Source organism: Amphiura filiformis, unplaced genomic scaffold (assembly GCF_039555335.1).
Source record: "Amphiura filiformis unplaced genomic scaffold, Afil_fr2py scaffold_37, whole genome shotgun sequence".
Taxonomy (NCBI): Eukaryota; Metazoa; Echinodermata; class Ophiuroidea; order Amphilepidida; family Amphiuridae; genus Amphiura; species Amphiura filiformis.
Genome location: NW_027305501.1, coordinates 930,600 through 957,242, shown reverse-complemented (window position 1 = coordinate 957,242; position 26,643 = coordinate 930,600). Strand labels below are relative to the sequence as shown.

Below are 26,643 nucleotides of genomic sequence, written 5' to 3'. Positions count from 1 at the left end.
TCGGCTTCACTACGCGCACCAAAGCCATTGGTCTAGGTACTTGTTTGTCTGGGGTCGGGACCAGGGTACACGGTCGGTCGGACGTGGACAAACAAACAATGTTTTTTTGGCCTTATCTACCAAAAATCCGCAAATATTTCCCATGTGTCATGATTCTGAATTTGCGAACTGGCTTATACATTTAAAATACTTTTTTAGGAAATCGCTATTTCTCGAGAAGCAAATACATGTAAGCTACAGACCACCTGACATAAATTTTAAAACACAAACATTTTTCTTCCTTTAGTTCTAAGTTTGATGAGCTCTTTCCAATGAGCCTAACAGCAAGTCATTCTGACAAGTTTTAATTTTTTTTGTATTGTATGATTTTGTATCTACTTGTGACTGATGAGCGCGCTGTGTTTACTTGTTTGTGTCTGAAATTTTATAAATAGGGTTATAGTTGTTGCTTTAAATTGTTGATTTTGAGTCATTTTCATGATTTGTGGTGTGAAATTCTAAGTTTTGTCCGCTATCCTGATCCTGCTAAAAATAAAATCATTGTTTTACTACTACTGGCACACTATAATCAATTTCTGTAGCGCGACTTAACTATACAGCGTATTTCACTGCTTTGCATGCACCAGGATGGGCCCTGATTTGCTGCCGGCGTGATCGATTGTCTGTTGTTGTGGGCGACTTTTTAATTTTTCATGAATTTTGCACCGTGCACGCAATGTTGGCTCCCTCATCCACCTACCATGAGATGCACAAATCATGAGAATGACTCAAAATCGACCATTTAAAGCAACAACTAGTATAACCCTATTTATAAAATTTCAGACACAAACAAGTAAACACAGTGCGTTGATCATGCGTTCATCGGTCACAAGTAGATCTACAACTCATACAATACAAAAAAAATTGAAAGTTTCATGTCATGCTTGTACATGTATTATGCATATAATACGAAGCGTATAGGAGCGTACATAAGGCGATGCTTTAGCCCGGCAGCCTGCATACCCAATACAGACCACTATTTTTTTACTGTAAATATGTTTAAATTTTTTCACTGGAGATTATCAACATGCAAACTACACATTTAAAGTTTAAAAAATTGAATACCTTAGCAGTATCTTTTGTGCATGCAGGGTCAAAGAAAATTGTAGTACGCACCGCCAACTGTCCGCACTTATTTGCGTAATACAAGCGAGCGTATTACACAATCAATGTTCAGAGTCCGTCAGCAAAAAACACTTTTGCATATTTTGGCAGTGGATTTGATTAAAGTGCAAAAAAACACATTTTTTACATTCATCAGCATTTATCTAGAATTCGTTTTTGAAAAAAATAATAGAGATTGGACGTGATGTCACTTCCCGAGGTTATGTACTTCAAGCGAGTAACAATAAGGCGCTTGGAATCGCGCGTAATACGCTGGCGTGTTTAAAGTTTATCATTACAAAATGCAATCTATACCGGAAATGACACCACAATCACGTCCATATCTATGTTGAACAAAGTTTAGGATAACAATGTTTAACTTTTAAGAATAAAATATTTAAAACATGTATAATGAACTTGTCAACCTACAGGCCTATCCGAAAATCAGAAGGAAAACAGGTTGAGATGGTTAATCTTAAATTCTTAACTCCAGCATTAACAGCAAAATGCTTTATACAATATAGTAGTCCTATATCTTTCTTCTTCATTTTCCAGGTCTGCATGTACAGTGGATGGTGTTGGTGTTGGTGACTTGTAGCCAATCTTTCAGCAGGTCGGGCAGCAGGTCAGTTGCTGTTAGTCTCACAGTGTGTACACATTGTTGGTTCAGTAGCTGAACACCATTAAAGCAATGAACTCAATCCATGGACAATCAACAGGAAGATGCTTTTGGCTGTCAGTTTTGTGATTATGAATCCAGACATTTCTATAAGTTAATCAAACATTTAAAACATAACCATGTTCTTAACCGTGATTTCAAAATTACATGTGGTGTCAATGAGTGCGAAGAACTTATAAAATGGTTGAAAACTGGTCAATCATATTAGGAGCAAACATAAAGATTTTGCTGATCAACATTTGCCACTCAGGAGAAATCTGCAGAATTTACCTGGCAATGGTGACCAGTCAAATGATGGAGATTCTGATCATCAGGAACTGGAAGAAGAGGAAGAAGAGCCGCAGATATTACCAGAAGAGTACCAAATTGATTACAAACATTTGGTTTCACACTTATTTGTGGAGGCTCGGGAAAAGTACAAGGTTTCTGGCAAGGCCTGTGAATTTATTGGTCTAGAAGTTAGAAAAATGATGGAAAAAAGGTTGCGTGATTTATCTTCTCAAGTATCTACTGTCTGTAGAAGAGAAGGTATTGATGTGCCAGAGCTTCATGACATTATCAGCGAGTTTAATGATCCCCTGGCTGAAGCAGTAGGAAAGTACAATACTCAATATAACTTTGAGAACTATATAAAAAGAAATAGCACACACTTTGTTGTGCCAGAAAAAGTTGTGCTAGGAATGAAAAATGAAAGTCAAAGGACCGAAGATACTTACCAATATGTACCCATATTGCAAAGTCTGAAGGCACTTTTACAACATGATGATATCCTTGCTCAGGTTTTCCAAGGACACCAATGTGGAACTGGAAGAATTTCTTCATTCACAGATGCTCAGCTTTATAATGACCATGAATTCTTTAAAAGATACCCTAAAGCACTTCAAATATATCTTTATTTTGGCGAATTTAAAGTTGCAAACCCCTTCAAATCGTGGAGAATATAAACTAGGAGGATTTTATTTCCTTCTAGGGAACTTGGAACCCAAATATAGGTCAAAACAGCACATTGTACAGCTTGCTTGCTTGTGCAAAGTAACAGACTTAAAACACTATGGGTTGGAAGTCATCTTGGCAAGACTTATCTCAGACCTGAAGACATTGGAAGCGGATGGTATAGAATTCTATCATGATGGACGGAAATTCCATTTTCATGGAACTCTCGCACTGGTGGTGGGAGACAATTTGGCCCAACATTTTATGGGAGGTTTCCCAGAGAACTTTTCCACCTCACTGAGATTGTGTAGGTTCTGCACTGGTACAAATGAGTTAGTGAAGACGAGTTTGAGAGAAGATGATTTTACATGGAGAAATCAAGAGGGATACAATGAACAGGCGAACACAGTTGAAGTTCATCCACATCTATCATCAGTATACGGCGTGAAACGGCGTTCACCACTTAATCAATTGGAAAACTTCCATGTTGTATGCTCATTACCTTCAGATATAGCGCATGACCTTTTTGAAGGTGGAGTAGTTTCAGTTAGACTTGCCATTATTGTCTGCTCACTTGTCCAAGATCGCCATTTCAGTCTGAAACTACTGAATGAAAGGATTGAACAATTTGAATATGCATCTTGTGATAGAAGCAACCCTATCCCTCCCATGCCAGAACAGATAGCACAATTTAAGATCAAATCAACCATTGCTGAAACTTGGCTCCTAATGCGCATGCTGCCATTGTTAATAGGAGATAAGGTACCTGAGGGCAACGATGTGTGGGAGTTGTACTTGAAATTAGCAGACATGGTTGAGTGTATATGTGCCAAATCTTATGAATGTGGGGAAATTGAATACATGGGAGAGAAAATTGTAGAGTTCCATGAATCATTTCACGAAGTTTTTGAGGGTGCTTTGCGGGCAGAGGACCCCTCTACTCTACATTACTTGAAGCAGACAAAGCTTTTTGGACCACTTAGTGCATTTAGTACTAATTTATGGGAAAGAAAGCACAATGAATTTAAACAAATAGCGAACAGAAGCAAAAATAGAAAGAACATATGCCTTACATTGGCAACGGACATCAGTTCAAGCAATACCTACAGTTTGAAAAGGACCAACTACTTGAAGCAGATGTCGAGTATGTAAAGGGAAATGCAGTTCGAGTTCAAGCGCTCATGATGATGAACAAGCCCAGCTTCAACCAGTACTCACAGGTGCACAATATATCTTCAAAGCTGCCAGTTGCACTAAATGTGGAGTCAAGTACTCATGTGGATGTGCAGTTTTATTATCATATAACAATGACCAGTATCAATTTGGTAAAATTCGATCTGTATTTCATGTGAATGGAAAGGACCTCCTCCATTGCACAGTTCTGCAGACTTTAACATATGTAAGACACTACCATGCACATCAAGTTGAGGAATCCCCAACATCACTGCTAGTTGAAGTAGAGAAGCTTCTTGATTACCATCCACTCGGTATATATGAAAAGGACAACATGTCACTGATTGTCCTGAAACACTTTGTAAGTGCTGATAGAGACTGAGAACTTACATGACACTTCAGTTTGTTATTGACCAGAAATTAATATTTCAAGTGTTATTTTCTTTACCAGTTATGGCAAAGTACCTGTTTTATGTCACATTTGGCAATTCAAACAAGTTGATAGGCGTGGAAGGTGATGATGTGTGCTGGATGGGCGTCTTTAAGAAAGCAAAGGAACATTTTGGAATAGTACATGATGTAATATTCCAAATATTTGAATCTGGCTGGATAAATGACTTTCTTGATGTCGAAATCGATGGAGTGGTTCCACCTCGCGCTGAAATTGAGAATGGTTACAACTGTGCCAGTTGTCATAGTTACCGGGATGAAGAACTGAAATTGGAGAAGTCTGAAGTTGGAAATGCAAGTGAAGAGATGAAAAATGGAGAGCCAGTGTGTGAACAAGACCTGTCTGAAGTTACAGACGCAGGTGTAGAGATGGAAAATGGTGAGCTAGCACTCGAGCCTGTCACAGTGAGTGATGATGAGTTTGAAGACCTGAAGACCAGTGGTGAGGGTGATGCTAAATCAACCATCCCAGCAAAAGAAAAGTAAGTGCATGGTTCTTGTAATTTGCAGCAAAGAAACAATGCAAAAATCAATCAAGTCCTTAATACATGAACTGGTTATTTCTCATCTGACCTGCCAGTAATGCAATTCTTAAATGTTCCCCATAAACTTAATAAATTAAACCTCTATCTCAAACAAACCAGAACCACATTTCATTTAAGGACTATATTGATCTTTTGGATTCTTCTACTTGGTTGTTTGACTTGATTTTACAGTAACTGTATCAACAGAGATGATAACAAATTATCAAGTTTTTTAAAGAGTGTGGTGATTAGGTGGAATAAAGGTTATTTATATACAGAGGAGGATTTTAATAAGAATGTATATCCACCAGAATGCAATATGATCTGGAATTTGCATTCCCAACAGCCTCATTTTAAGTAGGGGTAGTCACACCCAAGCAATTTTAGTGTGGCCAGTTTCTCTATGGGATTAATACAGTACTGGCTGCAGTCAGGAAATTCAAAATGTGCACTTCAATCAAGTGTAACATATGAAAGTCCTTGATTCAAATTGCCTGTGTAAGTTAGCAATTGATAGTTTCTAGAGTAAGATCCGCAACTTTCTGATAATGTTCAAAATTTGCATATTGATGGAGAGGCGGAACCTTGGCTGTTTAAACATTTTAAGACTTTTTTTTTTACAAATTAATGCTATTATTATTAAAGAATGCACTTTGAACATAAAAATGGTGAAAAAACAAGGTCAATGACTCGATGGGTGTAGGATTTGCCAAAAATAAGGGGTAGTTTGACAGGCACATGACACATAAAAGTGCACCCCTCTCTTTGAGTCTTCAACTGCTTTCAGCAGACCTGTTGCCTAGCCGGGATTATGGAATTGGCGATAGGCACCGCCCTATGCGCCATACAGTACAGGGAGGGCTTTACTTGAAGCTGGAATATATCAAGTTTTTAAAATAAGTTACATTTCTGTTTGATCATTGCAGAGTGTGTGAGTGGCCATACCCTTTCAGGTGCAAATCAACTATGTTTTCAACTGCTATCTTCAGTAAACTAAAGGAGCAAGAAAAACTGACCAGACATGACCGATCAAAAGTACTAGAAAGCTTATATGAAGAAGCAACTAAGTACACTTTGTAAGTAAAATATATTCAGATTACATTGGGTAGGGCCTTTCAACTTTGACCACTTCTGAATATGTGGCTGTAAATTGTTTTAGCAGAGACACATTAAACACACAGGATGTATCAAGACCTGTCCGTCATGCATTGCGTAAACTAGTGGTATAAATTTCAACCGTTGTACAAATGTAGCAGCGAGCAACAGCCATTGAAAACCGTGGGAAGAGTTTTGAAACTGAAATAAACTTGTCAATTTTGAGAGGCGAATACACTTTTGACTACATGGGAATAAGCTTCACAGTCATAAGTACTCGTCTGTCAAGATGAATCTGGAATCGCCTCACTTTTTTATGGTGAAAATACGGTTTCCAAAATTGTATACATTCACATTTTGTGCATAGAGTTACGTGTAGGGTACACATTGACCGTGGTCAGCACTGTACTTATTCTTTTACCCACAATTATAGCCAGTCGGGCCGGTAACATGCAAAACTTACCAGCCCGATTCGATGCGTACAATGTACTAGCCCGAAATACTAAAATTAACAGCACTCAAAATTCTTACTGGCCAGTCGGACGGGTCCTTCTTGAAATTAGGGCGCCCGCCGCAAAATCGGCCCCCCGCGAGCGCTCGGGCGGGTGCTAAGTACAGCGCTGACCCACTCTGGGTTGGGACATCGATCGCATGACAGGGACCGGTGTTGAATCATCCTCTGCATTCAACACATATGTTTCTGTCCAACATTTACAGGACTGAGGTTTTTAATGTACTGCATGTTTTGTTTTTAACTCTACCAAGCTAATATTATTTATTTTTTGAAAGGTCTTCAATCTTTCGGTTTGTGCACTAGAATTTAATTTTGCCCTTAGTGCGATAGAATCTAAATTTGGAATCTGAAACTACCTAAACATTCCAAGAAGAGAGAGAAAGCGGGAAAAGAATATATGTGACAAGGGGAATGAGTCGGATGTCGCTATTATTGATTTTGAGATATTAGCAAAGAAAGTGTTAAAATTCTTTTATTTTATATTGTTTTCAGCGATTGATAAATTGACATAACTTTGCAAAGAAAAGTTGGATCAACATGGGGTTTTCAGTTTCTGAGAGCTCTAAATGTCCTTTTTGGAAACATGTGTAAAACTCATTTTTGACCAGGGTCGACATGTGACTCATTCCCCTTGATCATGTCACATATTGTTGAGCAGAGGTTTAAATAATAATTTAACCATAATAACCATAATTTTGCATTTTATCATGTTGTTTATTATTTTTCCAAATTGAAAATCAAGAAATAGTCACAGATATTTGTAAACCTCTTTTTCAGATATCCAAATTCAAGTCAGTATGATCAAATGGTTTCTGCACTCCTCTCAACATTCCCATATCTTGGGAGAGGTATGGCGGGACAGGATGCAAGTGTAAGTGAGACAATTTTTTGAAGTCATGGTTTTCTTCCTTTTGTACAAAATCACCAGGTCTTGTCATCCATGCTGAAGTAATTCGGAAAGGGGACTATAAATCGTGCACCGTATGACACATATGTTTGTTTGTATGTGACAAAAATATTAACCCTCTGTTTCATAATTCACCATTGAAGTGTTACGTGCAAGCGTCTTATCTGCGTGTCAACTGGATCACGCTTTCCGAATTCTGAACCACGATCAATGTGATTGCTGTGCAAAGTATATATGGCCTTTATTGTTGTTATGAAGAAAGCGTGATCCAGTTACCAGGGAGTTCACGTAACCACTTCACCGGCGAATTGGTTGCTGCATCAACATACGTTGATGGATTTTCATGGAACTTGGACACAATAGTGAAATATAGTCAAGTATGCAATTAGGATATTGGTTGCTACATCAACATACCTGTACTAGCTTTGATGGATTTTAATGGAAGGACAGCAGGTGTACATGTGGGGATTACTGCCATGCAGATATTTTACGCATTGCGAAAATATGTGTTCCACTTGTTTTGCATTCAAATTTTTTGCTGGGCAGGGGTATAATACCCCATCCCCATCTATGAAGTTTCACTCTCCATGTTATTAGGAGCAGGGGACTAACTTGAGAGGTCACAATGTTGATAATTACATGATTTAGATTTAATGATTTCAGTGATCAATAATAGAAAATAAAAGTTACATGCACAACTGAACCTTTTCCATCAAAAAGTGGCTAAACCCCACAAAATGTATATCAGTGCACACTCCAAATGTGCATGCACATAGCAAACTTTACATGCATTTGTGCATGTAAATTAAACCCCTCTATTTCGAAACTGAGTTTAGCATTAATGTAATAAGTGTTTATCCCAATTTATATTAATTAAGGTGTCCTGACTATTTCTCGTGCACTTTCTTTACTTGCAGGGTTTCTACAAAACCAAACTTCGTGAGAAGTTCAATAACAATATAAGAAGGCACGAAAGTGACAAAGAAGAGGACATTCCTAACAAGAGGAAGAAGCCAACAGAAGATGGCAAGGCGGCAAAGGAAAAAGAAATGAGCGATGGTGCGTTAAGAATTTTAAACCGAATTGGGGGCAGGGGAAGATGCTACTAGCATCAACATTCTCACCAAGCAAATGCAAGCTAGTCATGCAAAGAAGAAGAAGCAGCAAGATCCCATCTTGACTCGAACCAGCATGGAGAAAACTTTCCGGTAGCGTAGGGTTGATGTAGTGGATGGAGCTATGTCGATTAAAGACGTGAAAGAGAAGTATCCATTGCTGTTTTGTGCAGATGAGGTATGTACAATGGGTCTCATATATTAAGGCTGTTGTCGGCAAATGTTTTTCATGTCAACATGTCGGTATCAATTTATCTCGATGCATAATGTCTACATGTATGTGGAGTTGTCGACATATTTCAAATTTTGGTTTGTAAAAAACATGCTCTAAAAATTATAAACTTCGATTTAAATAGTTCATATGTATGTTTTAGGTTAAGCTTACCTGTTTACAAATACACAAAGTAAAACATGTGGTTTTAAACTTTTTGACAATGGGACCTTATATACTGTAATCAAACTGTAAATTACTTCTTTTTGGAGTCCTAGTTGCCGCTGTTTTCCTTCAGCTTGTCAAGCCCATTATGACATGTTTGCTTTTGTTGAATTGAAGGAAATTATATTGACATGTCAGGCCATGTCGACAAACGGCATGTCGACAACAGCCTTAGTCCCCATAAGGGATTGTCACAATAAGTAAGAATGTAAATGTTAAGGATGAAGAGTTTATGTAACCCTTGTAAAACCAGAGGGGTTACCACCCCCTAACGGATCGTCCCCAGTCATAGAAGATAAGATAGAATTCTATAATAATTTTGTTTGCAGATCATGGCAGAATTTCACAGGCTTACTGAAGTGAACCTATATGAAACCATAGAGGAACCGGACATTAAAGAAGTTCTTCACAGCATATCACAGATGCGGCAGCCAACAAAATCTCCAGGATGGATGAAACAGGACAGTAAACAGGGTAAGGCTGAACATTCTGTTAAATAAAACTTATACACAAATGGGAGTGCAAAAGACCTAATTGACAGAACATTTTCATAATTTAAATCAATCAAATTCAATTTTTTGATATCCAGGCCTTGCATGTGACGTATCATCCCGTAAATATGGCGGACTACTCGAATGCATTCAACAAAAGCATGATTGCAATCTACCGTGACAGTTCGTCTCACACACATAACCCTGCACTATGATCAAATAGGTTGATGACAACATTTGATTGAATGGACTGCACTCCGCCATAACTACGGTGAAGGACACCGGCTCAAATCCTTTGTTTGGAGCCAATCGATAATTTCATGCAGGGCCTCTATACCGTGGTTGAAATTCAGATTCCAACCTTAGTACATGTATATGCAGAATTTTTAAACACTTTAGACAGTTCTTAAAATTTCATTGGTTCCTAGCCGTGTTATATGAGATGATATAACATGGCTTCAGATGCTAAGTGGATGTGATGCTGAACACTACTTTTGAAGTCCCTCTGACATGTGCCTGAATACCCGTAGTTTCAATTCTAGTTCATAAGGCAAAAATTACAGGCTAGAATGTGGAAATTTAAGACAGGATTGAATTGTATACGATAGCGGCACAGTGGTAGTAAAACCAATACTGTTCTTGTTGCTTTGTGGCCATTTCAGCATGTATTTGTGGGAAACCTAACATTTGCTTTATTATTAAGTTTTTATCTTCTATAATTTTACAATTTACAGACACTGCATTGCTAGCCTTACCAGGCCATTTGAATGAAGATATCAGCAGCTTTATGCAGTTCTCCACATCACCAGCAAGTGCATCGGCTGTTATTCTGGTAAATGATAAGGACGGGATAAGGATATGTCCAAATCAACATACCAGATATTTGTGGAGAAGGTCAAAATAGGGGAGTGGTATTCCCTTGATAAAGCATACATGGGGCTCTTGGGGTACACTATGTCTTTCATCTTAGCTACCCTCCACAGTACTCTAAGACATTAATCTTTATGCAGAAGTTTATTGCCAAATTGGTTGACCGCACCAGGACACCTGATAGTGTTCTGAATTTGTGGACCAAAGCACAGTAATTTAGCAGGATTAGGGTTTACTTATGGATGAAAATTAAAAAGTCTTGCTGTATAGCTAAGAGGTTTTGATCCCTCGCGTCAGGTAATAAAAGTTGATCGTATTAATTAACGATGTTTCAATGTTACGATTTTCAATGTTAGTCAGTGAGCCTTTAAAAATTTTAAAAGAGATCAAAGTATATAAAAAAGAAATGAATGCCTTGATCAATTTTTGAAAACAAGGTTCATTTTTTTAAGCCTGGAAAATTCTGTTTTGAGTAAATCTGCAGAGACAAGTTGTGTTCACTATAATAGTGGGCCCTTTGAATGTGCTGCATCTTTATGGAAAAATAATATCAAATAGAATTCAATTTATGGCTTTGCTTGCCTGTACACATCTTTTATTATGCAACAAAGTTCTTAAGAATTTTAATAGTTTGAAATTTTGGAATTACCATTTTCCAGAATATTGCAGTTAAGTGTAGATGTATTGCTTAAGCAATAGTTAAAGGTGCTTGACCAGATCACTAAAATCATCTTCAACTTTCTCCCATGAAAATTGAGATTTGGGTATCAGTAGAAAGCTTGTATTTTTCTCATTACCGTGGTGAAATTTTAGGCCCAAATTCTGTTTAATTTGGATGTTATGAACAAAAAAGTGGCTAATTACCACAAAAATGTGGTTACCACACTTTCGATTCCCACAGTCTTCTACTATGGGACAGCAAAGTACACATTTTTGCGGATAGTATGAATACCACTGGGGCGATTTCACTCAAAATTTGGAATGACTGTTTTGGCGATGGGCCTCAATGTAAAGTAGGAAACACCATGTGCAAAAATCAGAACATGCACCTTTACAAGGGTTTTTTTTTCAAGTAGGAGATACATGTAACATCCACTATTGCAAATATCAAAGGAGTCTAAAATTTAAACAGTTGTGTTAATGTGTGAAGCAAAATGTACAGAATTTTCTTATTTTGTGGTGTTTACACATTATTGTTGCTGCTTTCTAGCATGATGGAGCTTGCATCTGTTTGGTATACTATGAGAGAATTTTTAGAATTTAAGGTTGTTCAGATGCCAAACCAGTGACTGCACTGCATAATAACAAAGCTATACCTGTAACATATGCATGGACACTGGACAGATATATTTGTGCGAACTGTGAACTAATATTTCATTCCACTGACTGTGCCCTTTGGCACTGTTGAATGTCTTTTATGAACATAATGTGACATTTTGTATTGAGTGTACAAAAGTTGAACTTACAGGTGACATGAAACTTTTGGAAAATGAATTTTGTTAAAACTTTCAGATAAAGTCAGTTTTCATCTAATTATAAATGTCTCATTCAAAGTGAAAAAAAAAATTGCAAACTTGTAACTTGCTTTGAAGTAATAACAGAACATTATGCTTATGTTATTTTCCATATCAAAAAGATACAGTTGTCTACTGGCAAATGTTCCCCATTTTGACTGTTAAAATGCAAACCCATCATATGAGTGGCGACTCCGAGGCATTGACGTCAATGAGGTGTGAAGCTCATTGTTACCAGTTAGTTAGTCCCCACTTGAGATGGTAAGCAAAGCCCATACTTGTATAACCTTTCTATTGATAATGGCAATATGTTCTCAATATTCCCTTCAACAATAAAAAGGATAATGTGGATAGATGATTTTCATGGCTGTTACTATAAAAAGCAGTTATATGTGCCAGCCAACAACTGCATCGTTTTGATGCGGACAGTTCAGTCAGCTACCTGCACAACCGATTCTTTTGTTCTGCAAGGCTCACTCAGTCATTTAATGAAGCAATACAAACGATCGAAATTGGTATTGAAATGAGAAAATTTTGAGTTACACCTTTTCAGTGTAAAATTGTTTTCTCAGCCAAATGAAAAGCAATAATTTTCATTTTTTCAGTAAATGGCTGGAAAAACTATAATGCTTGATACTGATTTTTTTTTTAAATCCTGGTGTTAAACTTAGGCCTGAAATTCAGTCATTTAGTGTAAGATATTCGATTTTTATAGGCTTCAGCTCGCCCATGAGCTTTTTCTTGGATCAACCTTTTAGCTTTTCAAAGTAATATAGTTCGCTAATGAAGGATTTTCCCCAACTTTCTAAAGCACATCACCGTGAGCTATATATCATAGTTTTGTCAGAATTTCCGCTTTTGATTTCACCATCTTTCACTGTCGGCTGAAAAAAAATGTCTAAATCAACACGTGAAATCTAAAGGCTAGTACTAGCATTGTGGATCGATATCCCTGGGTTTAATATGAATACCGGCATGGCTATAGTGTTGCCAGAACTTCAATTTAGCAAAGAAATTCCCAGACCTATAGCGCTCCTACTGATCATGTTTAACCAGAACACCCAATTGGGGATTTAATCGCTGGTCGGGCAATTTGCTTTCAATGAAAAATTGACCTGGATAACAACAAAGGAAATATCGACTATTTCTGATGGTTGCTCTCGAGATAAAAGTACTCACCATTGCCTACTTTTACTTAGTTTGACATTTTCGGAGACTGAATGGAAAAAGGGTAAAACAAAAACGGAAATTCTGACAAAACTATAACATATAGACCCACACGATGTGCTTTACAGAGGTGGGAAATATCTTTCTTTAGCAAACTATGTTAGTTTGAGACGCTAAAACATGAATTCCGTAAAAAGCTGTCGAGGCTTAATTCAAGGCCTATAAAAATCAAAATATCACACTAAAAGACACAATTTGATGCTTAATTTTAACACCAGGATTTAAAAAAAATGTATATCCAAGCACCAAGTTTTTAACTGACATTACTGAAGAAAAGAAAAAATATTGCTTTATATTTGACCGAGAAAATTAATTTCATAGCAAAAAGGTGTATCTCTGAACTGTGCTGATTTTTACATGTATCGATCGACTTTTAGCGCGACTAAGCATTTCTAAAGAATTGGTTGTCCAGGCGGCAGACTGAGTTATCATTTTGTTTAAAGTGTGGTGGCCACACTTTCTCATTTTCAAGCAGTGTTTTTGCTGGGGTGTTTTGGATGATTTCTCCTAACATACATGAGATTTTTGCACCCATTTCACCACAGAATTTTAATAAAACTCAACATTTTGTTACCAAAATCACAATATGTTTAAAAAACCCAAAAACAAAAAACAAACAGAAAACAAACCAACAACAAGAAGTGTGGGGATGATGTTGTGAATCATGTCAAGCAACTTCATTTCTTCAAATGGATTGGCTGTAGACCTCAAGAGTGTGTGTATTAACTCTGATAAATTTAGCTGAAATAAAATTGAAATTTGAATGTCACTTCAATTTGAATGAAACTTGAAAGTTCTTATTGCAATATAAATAGCTGGCTTTATTAACATAATCATTTGCAATTAGCAATTGAGAAAAAGTGCAAAATCGGAGGGGCAAGTGTACAAAAGTTTGACCTTATAGTTATTTGTTCAAATTGGGCTATTCCATTTGAAATCCACACCTCCCTGTATAAGATTGTGGAATTCCATCCAAATTGTCAGTTTAAGTCATTACAGATCCAACAAAATCCAAACTTTATCAATTTGAAATCCATACTTTCCGGTGGAATTCAAATGTTCCCAACTTTTTTTTTAATTCAAAGATACTTTATTCATAGGGCATCGTCCGGAATGCAGGTAAATGTGAAAATTGCACAGTGTTCAACTGGAAGTTCAGATTGAGATGACACATGAGGATATTTCCATCTAGACTCTGTGTATCTCAACTAGAATTGAGGTACAAATAACATCAAGAGGGGGGGATTTCAAATGGAATAGTCCATTGTCTTGCCTGTTGAAGAATGTTTATTAACAAGGATAAAAATAAGCTGAAGTAAAATTGTAATTTGTATCACTAATTTGTTGAAACTTGGAAGTACTTACTACTTAAGAGGCCCATGATCAATGTTATTGAGGCAATACTCCGAGATGGCCACTCAGAATGTGTAAAACAGATACCCTTTCCGCTGGATTTCTCAATGCCCAAAAGTGACGACACATTAATTATGAGATGGCCCCCGTTGGGAGTATTGCCTCAATAAAATTGATCGTGTATGGCCCACTTTAGTTTATAATGTATATTAACTGTTAAATTGTATCCAAAGTTGCTTTGTATTAATTGCCCTTGTTCTGATCAGTCTCAACTTACTATCTGGTAAAAAAATATTTCTTGAAGTCATGCATAGCATTTTCTACTATAAGTATTGAACAGAAGTTATGATCGTGCTTGTTCAATATTTATGGATTATTTGTCTAAATGCACCTATGGACATTCCAATCACCCATTACAATTATTGATGGGATTAGAAGTTGACAGTTGAACATAAGTCACAATATTATTCATATTTTAAATTAGGATTTCTCTTTTTATGAGCCTTTCGGTCAGAATTATTGCACCTGTACACATCTTTTGTGGAGATTATCACCATTCCGCAATTGTGCTTGATGAAGGCCAAGTAAAACAAAAAAGTTTGTCTCAGCTTTCCTTATGGCTTGGTGACAACTGGGCGGACGTCCTCTACGTCTTTTGGGTGGAAGGTGGTCATGGAGGTCGTAGAGAAGTCATCAGAAAGACTTGCAAAAGGCGTTCCAATGAAAGACGAGAGGACGTGCGCCGGTTGTGACTGAGCCTTTAGTCAAAAACCCTAAGCGCTATGAATTTTTTTTAGTAAAAAGGCAAATAAAAATAAAAACACAAAATCCTGGAAAATAAGAGCGATGCGCTCAAAATCTGATTTCTAAAGCTATGCGTGCGGGAAGCTGTAACAAACTGTTTTGTTGTTGTTTTTACCTAATCATTCTAAAACTTTTAATTATAATAAAAGTAAAAATACTTCAGTTGTAATCATTTTAAGTAATTTGCTGTTATGACTCAGTGGAGGAGGGTTTTTGAATAGAAGTACATTGACTATTCTTAAGTACTTGAGAAAGTTACTGAAATCTTATTGCAATGGTTTTCCAGCAGTGAGGTATTAGACAAATAACACTGTTACAGCTTACTATGGACTATGAATTTAAATTTAACAATAAGAATTGTTTTCAGCCTCTGCCATGCATTGTTTCATATGCAACACGCAATACCATTATCTTTGTCATTGAGTCACTCGGCTTTCACTTAGTGGTTTTAACGGGTACACAACAGCACCTTCCCAAATCAGCCATAAGGTTCACTTCTATAGTCAGCTTTTTTGGGGTCAAGAGGGTTAGGTCCACTTTTCAGGCTGTCTCACCCCTAAATACAATTTCATGTGACGCTCTTGGGTTCCGCTCAAAAGAAATGTAGCGCCTGTGTTATACTGAGACGAATGCATGGCAGCAGCTACATTTATTCTCTGACCTAAGGACATTACTTCTGAAGAGTTTAATTGGCAATGAAATACACATTGTACTCATCAGCAATATAAATTAACTGTGTGTCTGATTATTTTCAGTGTCGTGTGGAAATAGTTATGGCATGTTTCACAGTATTTTACCCACTTTTGGGAACTTCTGTCCAAGAAGTAACATTAGCAGTCATCTTCATCATAAATTATTGTTTTTATCAGAAATTAATGTACAAAGTCAGTAATTGGATATTAAACTACATGTCAATGTATCACAGAAAGTGGTGTTCAACACACTGTCCTTCTGTCAGATAAAATTAAATCCCTAGTACATGTAGAATATATTGCTAAGGGTAATATTTTTTGGACAGAACTTTCCCATACTCTGTCCAAAAATAGTAACATTACCAACACATTTGAACCTAGAAACACTTTTTAAAGATAGAATTCAAAACAACACAGTTTTTTTTTTATTTCTTGATTACAAGTATCAAATCAATCAATTTATAGTTTTTCTCTACAATAAAACAATGCCTTTTGGTAACATTCATGTGAAACATGCCTTATACCCTTCATTATAGGTATATAGATAGGCTGCAAATCACAAAATGGATGCAAACATCCACCTTTTGTGCACCTTCAAGTCGTCTATTTTGAAACCTCCAAAATGGGTCCTCGAGCCAACATCCAAAACCCCTGTGAGTCCTCCGTGAACATCCAAAGGTGTCAATAGTTAATTGATGCCCTAAAGGGTTATCCATAACACCTCTTGAGGTGTCATTTGACACCCTTGCAAATGGGTCCTGAGGCGAACATCTAAAGGTGTCAAGAGCAAATGGACACCCTAAAAGGTTAATCATTACACCTCTAGAGGTGTCATTTGACACCCTTAAAAATGGGTCCTCAGGTGATCATCCAAAGGTGTCAAGAGCAAATAGACACCCTTAAGGTGTCATGCCACACTCCAAAGGTGTCACTGTGACACCTTTGGATGTTCGCCTGAGGACCCAAATCTGAACACCCCTTGTGGTGTCAAATGACACCTTTTTTTTTTTTTCAGTGTACCCTTTTTCCTGATTTTTTTTTTTTTTTTCACCCTAAACAGTTACAGCGCTGTACTTGCCCAATGCTGAAAAACAACCCTTTTTACTTGGTTTTTTTTTACATGAGCATGCATGGTGTCCACCTTGAAATACAAGTCCCCCCGGGGCCTGCGCCTACTTTCATGTTTTACGTTGTCTTTTCACGTCATGCGGATGTAAAGCCAAAGTGAGACTTGGAAAAGGTTACCGTTCCAGTCACTTAAATAAAAAGTTTAGTTTGTCCAGGTCTGTGAACGTTACTGATCAAACGCATTCGCATCGACCTTGAAGTTTTATTTATTTTGGCCAAATATTGATGAGGGTTGAATTAATTGTTGATTGATCGATTGATTCATTTGTTAATAATAATTTATTTATGTATTTGTTTATTTATTCATTTATTTGTATTCGGTTCTTTTCACCAGTAGCGGCGCCGGATTTTTTTTTTGGGGGATCAACAAAATGATGAAAAAGTTAAAAGAAAGGGGGAGAAAAATATGTGGCCCCCGTCCCGCCACTACTTTTCAGGTGTTTTCCAATTTGCCTGATATTTAAAGGCAAAAAAGCTCTTTAAAATTTGTTGATGCATTTATAAGACTCATTTGGTATCTGACGGCGTATCCCTTGGACACTATCGGAGTAAAAAAAAAAAAAAAAAAAATTTAAAAAAGGGAAAATAATCAAACAATTGGGATAATAAAACAATTAGAAAATAATAAAACAATTAGGATTCTTGTCCTGGGGGATGTCAAGCTTGTCTCTTTTCTGCTGAATTTTGGAGCTTTTGAAGCAACCTACTGGAATAATTTGGCATTAGAACAATATGATGGTCTGTGAACTGCCGAAATAGCGGCAATGTCACGGGGGGTAACTGACATTCCAACATATACAGTTTCGCTGCAATTTTGTGGAAATTCCATGCTTTGTGATCCAAATCTCTTCCTCCAAAATTGTCCCCTTTTTTGCCCTGCCAAATTGATTGTTCTTGCTGGGGGGGTCCGGTGAAGAGATCGGTTTTTAGTTTAACACATTAGGAATTACACAATTGTATTTTGCGCTTTATAAAGTTTTTTTTTCTTTCATTCATTCATTCATTCAACAATTCGACAATTCATTCCTTCATTCATTCCTTCCTTCATTCATTCATTCATTCATTCATTCATTCATTCATTCATTCATTCATTCGGTATACTCAAGTCAATATTATGACCTAAAAGTAGCTTAAAGTAAAAAGGTGTAGGCCTAACTGCTTGCTGTCGTCACAAAAAAAGTAAAAAAAATAAAATCTTCAACAGCGTATACAATGCATTCTTTGGTAGTGGCCCTAATCTTCCAATTTGACGATGTTGATATGATCAGTTTCATCAATTCTCCCAAAGTGATAGAATTTCCCATGGTTCTCTGCGTAACACCGTGTAAAAGTATTGTAGTGAGGCTGGTATACATTACCAATGTAGACTGTATAAACTTAGGCCAATAATATGGCCTCCAATGCCTTGTAAATACCCCTCATGACTGTTAACAATACTTAAGGATATATACCATCAAGATCTGCTGGATTTTCGTGTTCAAAGTGCTGGGAATATTTTGTTTTCATCTGCTATATCTTTGCTGCTACTGTGTAGTGTTGATTGTTCAACAACGAAAAATCATGGCTTCCGCAAGTTTCTCAACACAAACAACGCAGTGTGGTGATACTGGAAAATCATGAATTTTATGTGTTCTCAGCACATAAAAGAACAAAGTTGGGGGAGAAAGAGGAAGAAAAGGACAGTAAGTTGATCATGCATCCCTTGCATTGATGATGTCTTTTGAATATCATTTGGATGAAGTTTATGTTAATGATGTTGCGTCGCCGGCAACAACCACACACACGTGTGATGATGTAAAGTCGGCTATGTTTTGATTCGAGAATCGGCAAATCTCCTGATGAAATATCTATGGAATTTCCTCTATTTTGTTATTTTCTATTCAATTCCTGACACAAATTTGTGTTCACATGGATAGTAAAAGGAACCAGGAAATATATCGTTGCTTTGGAGTATCCCACGAATTGAAGATTTGTGGGCGGAACGTGTATAATTTATTACTGGTTTGTCATCGCTTTTGTTGCTTTTGTGCATTGTTTGCATCGTCTGGGCTGACATGATTCAGGAAGTACACTCAATGCATGGCTGCGTTGCATGCCTAGCTGACAGTCATCATCTTCAAGTCTCACCACGAAAACGGATTATAATCTTCTGGAAATAATAAAACCATGGATGATAAAAATGTATAATAATTGCAAGCGTACTCCTGATTTCATAAATCTTTTTTTTTATCTCATCTGTCAATCGTCTGTCAAACTGAACTCATGTCAACAAATAATTTGCATTGTAATTTGTAATGTGAACTTGACTTGAGTTGAGTCAGGTCAGTAAACAATGAACATGATTTGATGACAATGGGTACTAAAGACAAAAGGGCACTCGTTTAAATTTGAAAAAAAAAATTGTAACTTAAAAAGTTACCTGCCAATCCTGGTATAAATTTCAAGATTATTTTAATTTTATGACTAAACTGCGGATGACATCCACCAAGTGCGTACTACAACCACCTGATCTCGACTAAATGAGGGTACATGTACTGCGCTGCACTACTGGTTGCATTATTATCCGCAACAGGCTGTATAATGTTTTGGTTCTTGTCCCCTCCCTCAATTTCTGGGATTTGTCAATTTTATTTATTTATTTTTTAGATTTTTCAATTTTTTAGAATTTCTTTGGAATGATTTAGGAAAATTTTAGGAATATGAGTTTTTATAAGCCTGTTCGCAATTCCAGATCATGGTGCATTATGGGTAATATTTGCCGATTGTATTGGAAATTTATAAACACAATGTCAATGAGGCTACTGTACATTTTTACATTTTTAATGGGGTGAACTTTGACGTTTGCATAAAAAAGTGACAGTTTGGTCTTCATTCCTTATATTGTATTTCACAGGAAATATTGACATTAATGTAGGAATGAATAAAAAATGTTTTACAAAAATATGTTTTTGAAGGAAATGTGCAAAGTTCGCCGCCATTGCAAACGCACTGCATCCTCGTGTTCATCTCAAAAAAAAAAAATCTGCAAATATTACCCATAAGGCTAATGAAAGTTGATTCCCAGTTTCCCGTTACCCTACTCCGCTCAAAACAATTTGCTGGCCAAATATTTCATTATTTTGAATAAAATATTGATTTCTAACAAACTTTAACATACAAATAAATAATTGTGGTTTTAAAATATATCATAAATCTCTTTCTGTTGATTTTCAGGGATTTTCTTTGCAGTAGGAGCATGATAATATGGTTATTAAATAATGAATTATTAATGAATACCTACTCAATTCTCTGTCCCGCACTTTTTGATCTGCTCTGATCTCATCCCGTAAAAAATATGGTGGAACTTTTGATAATAGTTGTACAATCACCTTCATGTGGTTGTAAACTACGATCTGTAAACTACAAACTGTGATTTATCACATACATGGGTAGTTATTGGTTTACACCTGTAACAGATGCAATAATGAAATGGTATAAAATAATGAATAATGCAATGGTCACCTACACAGTCATGAAAAATAATGTAACGGGAAACTGGGAATTGACTTTCATAAGCCTAATGCATCATGATTCTGCAATTGCGAAAGGGCTTTAAATTAGAGAACAAGGAGAAAGCCTTGCTGTTTGAGGCGAGCGATAGCTCTTGCTCGCCACCACTGTCCCAAACTTTAGAGCAAGTTTCTACTTGATAGACACTAAATATCGCTTGCTGTGAATCACCCAAAATTGAATCCAATTTAGGCCAACATTCAAGTTTCAGCACTTTCAATGTATTAGATTACATGTATCGTAAATAAATTTGTAATAATAATAGATTAGCCTCAATCCCTGAAAATCGAAAGAGAGAGTGCATGTTTCATATCAATTGGTACGAATGACTGAAAGAGTGATTCCAGTCATTCCACAGTAGAGTGACTTGACCACTTGCCCTAGCATCATGCTACATGTATTGCTAAGGCTAATGAAACTTGATGTTGAGTTTAGCGTCCCATTTTTTTCAGCTCGTAATGAGGCAACTATTTCATTATTCATTATTCATTATTTTCCAGATTTCATTATATTCATAATAAACGGCGGCCTTTTTCTCAATGCAATGCTTATTATGCGCTTCTGTTCATTCTATTTGGGTATCTTGGGTCCCAATATAATGTCAGTAACACACATAACATTCATAAAAATATATCTTGCTTTTTGTTTTTCCAAACTTTAAATCAAGTCTCCGATTTCCACTGACCTCTCCGTATACATTTGAGGATGGGGGAAAATGGGGGGGGGGGTGACTCATTTATATAAGGCCATGCGTTTTGAACTGAACACCCGAAAAGGGTGGTGGTGTCACACTTTTCACCATGATCGTTTTGTTTTTTGAGCATATCTTTGAAAGTAAAGGAGCTATGACAATAAATTTGGTACCAAATAAAAGCTAATATATTAATGATGAACTATGCAAAGTTACATGAATGTATCTTGAACAGAAGCAGAATGGCATTCAATCCAATGACCCAAGTCAGGGGTGGTGGAGGCAGCGGCTCATGAGGCAGCGGCTCACCATGTACAATCTCAATGGGAAATTTAATTTTTGGTGCCTCGCAGTGCAAAAATGTTGGCATTTTCTTTAAAAACTAGTGTATGTCAATAAATTTGGTATCAAAAGAAAGCTGACATTGTTATCTGAACTTTTATTCTGTAAAATAGTTGAAACAATAAACTCCCTTGAGCTAATGATAGGGCATGTGCTTTGAACTTGACATCTAAAATGGGTGAGTGGCGTCACATTTTTCACTATGGTCATTTAGTTTTTTTAATGTATCATTGGAATAAAAAAAGATTTGATAGTAAATTTGGTATCAAATGACAGCTAAAACACCAATTATTAATTATGGAAAGGTGTCAAAAAGATATCTTGAACATCTATAGAATGGGACTCAATCCAATTGGCCAAGGCAGGGGTGGTGGAGGTAGCGGGGCACTCTGCACAAAACTGTAAGCCAAGTTTTCATTTTGGGAGCCTTGTAGTTGGTGTGCAAATGTGTTGTTATTTTCCTTAAAAATGAGTGTTCATCAATAAATTTGGTATCAAAAGAAAGCTGACATTATTATCTATACTTTTATTTTGAAATAAGTTTAAATAGTTAGCTGCTTTAGTGTATATGATAGGCCAATGTTCTCCAAGACGATAAGGAAAAATAATTATATTTTGGTCACTTTTTGAAGGGTTGTATCATTTTACGAAAGTGATAAGCCCCATACATTTATATATTGCAGGAAAGCCCATACTCTGATCTATTAGAAAATGACATAAAATAAGATGCAGGGGTAACACAGAAATGTTAGTGACATTATACCCCTGTACCACTGTCATTTGATGTTTTGTCTCATTCACATCAATGTAGCATTAGAACCTTACATCTGACAGTGTTTCTGAGTCTCTTGTTGGATTCCTTGTTCAATTTTGTTTCAGAAAATGTATACTTTCATTATACTGGGGGGTATGGTTTGAAAAATATGGGCATTTGAAGGGGAAAGAGTGTCGCGAATTTCAAAAATCAGTGTGTGACGAAAAGTCGGCGAGGTTAAAACACATGGCCATAATAATAACAAAATCATGCAGAACATTATGAAATAATTATTAGCGTCACCAATTTGTTAAAAATATCCATGTCTTTCAATAGTATCTTCTAGTTAAATTATTTAGGGGAAATTTCCCACCACCCCCCCATGTCAAAAAGAAATCTATGCCACTGCTGGTGAAAACATTTGGTCAGGTTCGGTTCAAATTTAGTCTACCCTGGTATCCCAAAGGTATAAGGCCATGCGTCGTGAACTCGCCGACTTTGCGTCACACCTTGATTTTTCTGTAACGATGCACCTTTTTTGGTATAAATTGTCATATCTTGAAATCTATACACCCTATGATAGTAAAAGTATACATTTTTGGAAAGCTATTGGTCCAAGGAATCTAAAAATGGAATCAGAATTAGTGTAGGGTATATGTGAAAAGAAATAATGTAAAAGATGCAAGCCCATTTTATATTTTTGATAAATTTTACTTGGGGTACTGGTTTTCATTCATGTGTACCCCTCCATCAATTTTTAATGCAGTTTTGAAAAGTTCAGACCATTACCTTTCTGATGATATAGGGCTTTATGATAGTAAACCAATGTGTATTTCAGAAAATGGTTGGTGGAATTTTATACCGATTCAACTCATCAGTCTAGTACATTTTGAAAAATATTTTCTTAGGGTAACACCCTACACTACTTTCAAGTGCATTTTTGGATTCCTTGAGCCAAGAGCTTTCCAAAAATGTATACTTTGGCTATTCTAGGGGGTATACTTTTAAAAATACAGCGATGGTAATCTCTAGCAGTATATTGCGGTTGAAAATTTGGGTTTACTGTGTAGAGAATAGGGACTAATTTGTATGTCATGTGACTTACCTGTGACTACCAGTCCTCTTATATTCTTTTAAGAAAGTTAAGGTATTTAAATGTTTACATGGACAACTAAGCTATCTTTTGATACCAAATTTATAGTAATAAGGACACATTTGAAGTGCATAATGAACAATTTTACAATTGTGTGCACTTAAGATACAAACTACCCATAGAGTTTGTACATGAGTGCACCGCTGCCACATGCACCGCTGCCACCACCACCCCTGACTTGGTCAATTGGATTGGGTGCCATTCTGCCAATGTTCAAGATATCTTAATGAAACTGTCCATAGTTACTAATCAATATCTTAGCCTTCATTTGATACCAAATTTACTGTCATACCTATATTTCTTCCAAAGATACACTCAAAAACCAAAATGATCACAGTGAAAAGTGTGACGCCACCACCCTTTTTGGGTGTTGAGTTCAAAACGCATGGCCATAATTGAAATAATTGGATAGAGCAAGGGTCAAACATTGGTATATTTTCAATGCTCAAATATTTAGATGAATTCTTCTAATAGTTTTTGAAGGCTTAAAATACAAAAGAAAGGGGTTTTAAAAATTTTCAGAACAAATTTTCTTGCTGGTTTAGTAGCAATTTGCACAATAATGAATTATTTTCAGATTTTACATCTCAAACGCGGCACAAAATTCATAACGCGGGCGGGGGACGCTAAACTCAGAATCAAGTTTCAAGTGCCTAATGAGCGATTGACGCCAATTCCTTGCGCCAATGATCAATGCCGATCGTCTTGTTGATGACGGGCCAACCGTCCTGTTGTTACTGTTGATCAGCCAACATGGTCTATGACTATGCTCGCATATGAGACACACCAGGAAAGAATTTTAAAAAGTCTGATTCATTTATAAATGTATGATCAGGGCTGGGAAAAATGCAATTTTGCCACCCTAATTCATATGTTAGGCCGACTGTTTCGAATAGATTTATAGATTAATTCTGGAATACCTTCAAACCAGAATGAAATCTATAAGTTAGATGGTTCAAAGGGTGTTTCAGAGTTATCCATACTAATAGTTCTTATTATTTTAAAGGTCAGATCAGATCAGTACCATATTTTAATAACCCAAAGGGTGGCAAAGAAGCCCTAATCATTGGTTGAACTCGCTTCAAAATAGGCCTGGCAAAGTAGCCCGACCCATGGGGCTACAGCTTTCCTAATAACACCTATGGAACAATGCATGGAAACTTAAAAAGAGGGCGCACCACAACGTCAAAAAAATGTGGCAAAGTAGCCCCGGTTTACGGTACCGGTATTTCTTTGTTTAGAAGACAAAAATTTCCCTCCAAATAGCAAAATTTCCTGGGAACATCAGGCCTTGTCTTTTGAAAATTGCTGGCGAGTGACAAATCACTCTCCTCAAAACTTGTCAGGTGAGCTGCAGGCGAGTGATTCCCTTATTAGTACCCGGTATTACACCAAATGTAGGCGGGTGATAAAAAGCTCTCCTCAGTTTCATTTTAGGCGAGTGATGGCGAGTAATCACTCTCACTCGCCTCAAAAGACAAGGCCTGGAACATGGTTCCCAAGTTCCCCACTTTTTCCAGGCATGTGTATGATGTTGTTGACATCACTAAGTTTTAACCAAAATACATATAAATAAATAAAATTATAAATAAATTTCGGAATTTATATAGCGCTTTTTCCAGAGGATTCAAAGCGCTGTAATTTCATGCGTGGTGAATCATCACAATCAGATCGCATCAACTAGGCTAGTTGCAGCCGAACCCGGCGCAAACCTATCCACACTTAGATTGTAACATCCACCCATTTTCTGCAGCTCCCACTCCCCAAATTCCATTGGGTGAAGGAAGTTTTTGATAACGAAACAACTAATTACCGATTTTGAAAGCAGGAGGAAACCGGAGATCCCGGAGAAAACCTGCAAGAGCGAGCATGGATCGGGATAAACCAAATGCACATGAGTCCTTGGGCGCGCCGGGCTTGAACCGGGACCTCAGTGGTGCAAAGCGAGGGAATTACCGCTGCGCTAACTCGCCCTCCCATATACTTGCAGAGATGCCACTTTTCAGGTTTTGGCCAGAATTCATGTTTTTCTGCATCCAAATTCCTGTGTTTTTATTTATTTTCAGCCCTTTCTCACCAGTTTCAAGTTTTTGAGTGAAAGTGAGTGGTATCTCTGGAGTCCCTGAACTTCAAATGTTGTTTTGATCATGTCAAAACAATGCAACCAAATTATAATTTTGCTCACTGAGTAATAAAGAAGGTCGAGGAGTGGACATGGACTTAGCAGTTTGATGAATGATGATGGAAGGTTCTCAATCACAATCTTGAGAATTGCCTTGACTAAGCACAGGAGGAAAATGCAAACAAAAAAAATTGGAAAAAAAAAATGCAAGAAAGGATGATCCTCCAAAAAAAAAACACAAAAAAAATGAAATAATTATTGTTGGAAAATCTCTCAAATCATCATCAATTTAGCACAGGCTGTGCTAAATTGGCTAAGCTTGAGGTACTACATTCCTTGATAAATTTGTGACTATTTTTGCATTTTTCTCAAAAAATAATAACACACTGGTAACATTTTTTCCACCCCGATCCTGGCATTCCTCAAATGAATCAAATACCAACCCGACGCGTCCCAAAAATTAACCTCATCCTGATTCGTTGGAGCTTTTCCCTGATCTGGGGGGTATTTTGGAATTTTGGGGTGCCCCGCTGCCCCCGCAGGGCATTATCAATAACCACCACATGACCTTTGCCTGTATCATACATGTACGCCGTACAACTTAAGGGGGTACTACAGCCCTGTGGTAAATTTGTGACTATTTTTACATTTTCTCAAAAAATAAAAATACACTGGTAACAAAAGTTATGTATATTATTGGGGCAAGGAATCTAATTACGATACTGAAATTTCAGTGACTCAAGACAAGCGGTTCAGTATATATGATCGGAAATGAGGTACATCCTAGCGGTACCTTATTTCTTATCATAAATAACGAACCGCTTGTCTTGGATCACTGAAATTCCAGTGTAGTAATTGGATTCCTTGCCCCTATAATATACATAACTTTGTTACCACTGTGTTATTAGTTTTTGAGAAAAATGCAAAAATAGACACAAATTTATCGAGGGTGTAGTACCCCCATAATAGCTTACGTCAGTGCTT

The 26,643-nt window shown here is 36.8% G+C and overlaps 2 protein-coding genes across 2 annotated transcripts in view; both read left to right on the top strand.

The window, feature by feature from the left end:
- The first annotated feature begins 8,509 nt into the window (after nucleotides 1–8,509).
- On the top strand, nucleotides 8,510–10,940 carry LOC140144027 (uncharacterized). The gene is made up of 3 exons (XM_072165855.1): nucleotides 8,510–8,711; nucleotides 9,299–9,443; nucleotides 10,195–10,940. Exons 1-3 carry the CDS (start codon nucleotides 8,658–8,660, stop codon nucleotides 10,362–10,364), a joined length of 369 nt encoding a protein of 122 aa, XP_072021956.1. The 5' UTR covers nucleotides 8,510–8,657; the 3' UTR covers nucleotides 10,365–10,940.
- A 7,440-nt stretch (nucleotides 10,941–18,380) lies between these two features.
- Nucleotides 18,381–26,643, top strand: part of LOC140144041 (uncharacterized) — a 44,931-nt gene continuing 36,668 nt past the window's right edge. The window contains exon 1 of the mRNA XM_072165865.1: nucleotides 18,381–18,730. The gene's annotated coding sequence lies outside the window, so the exon portion shown is untranslated. The remainder of the gene's footprint in view (nucleotides 18,731–26,643) is intronic.

Bases quoted from the DNA above. Each gene is read 5' to 3' on its own strand.
- LOC140144027 (XM_072165855.1), top strand. From the start codon at position 8,658: ATGTCGATTAAAGACGTGAAAGAGAAGTATCCATTGCTGTTTTGTGCA. The intron at 8,712-9,298 runs GTATGTACAATG...TTTTGTTTGCAG, and splicing joins TGCTGTTTTGTGCAGATGAG to ATCATGGCAGAATTTCACAG. The intron at 9,444-10,194 runs GTAAGGCTGAAC...TACAATTTACAG, and splicing joins GAAACAGGACAGTAAACAGG to ACACTGCATTGCTAGCCTTA.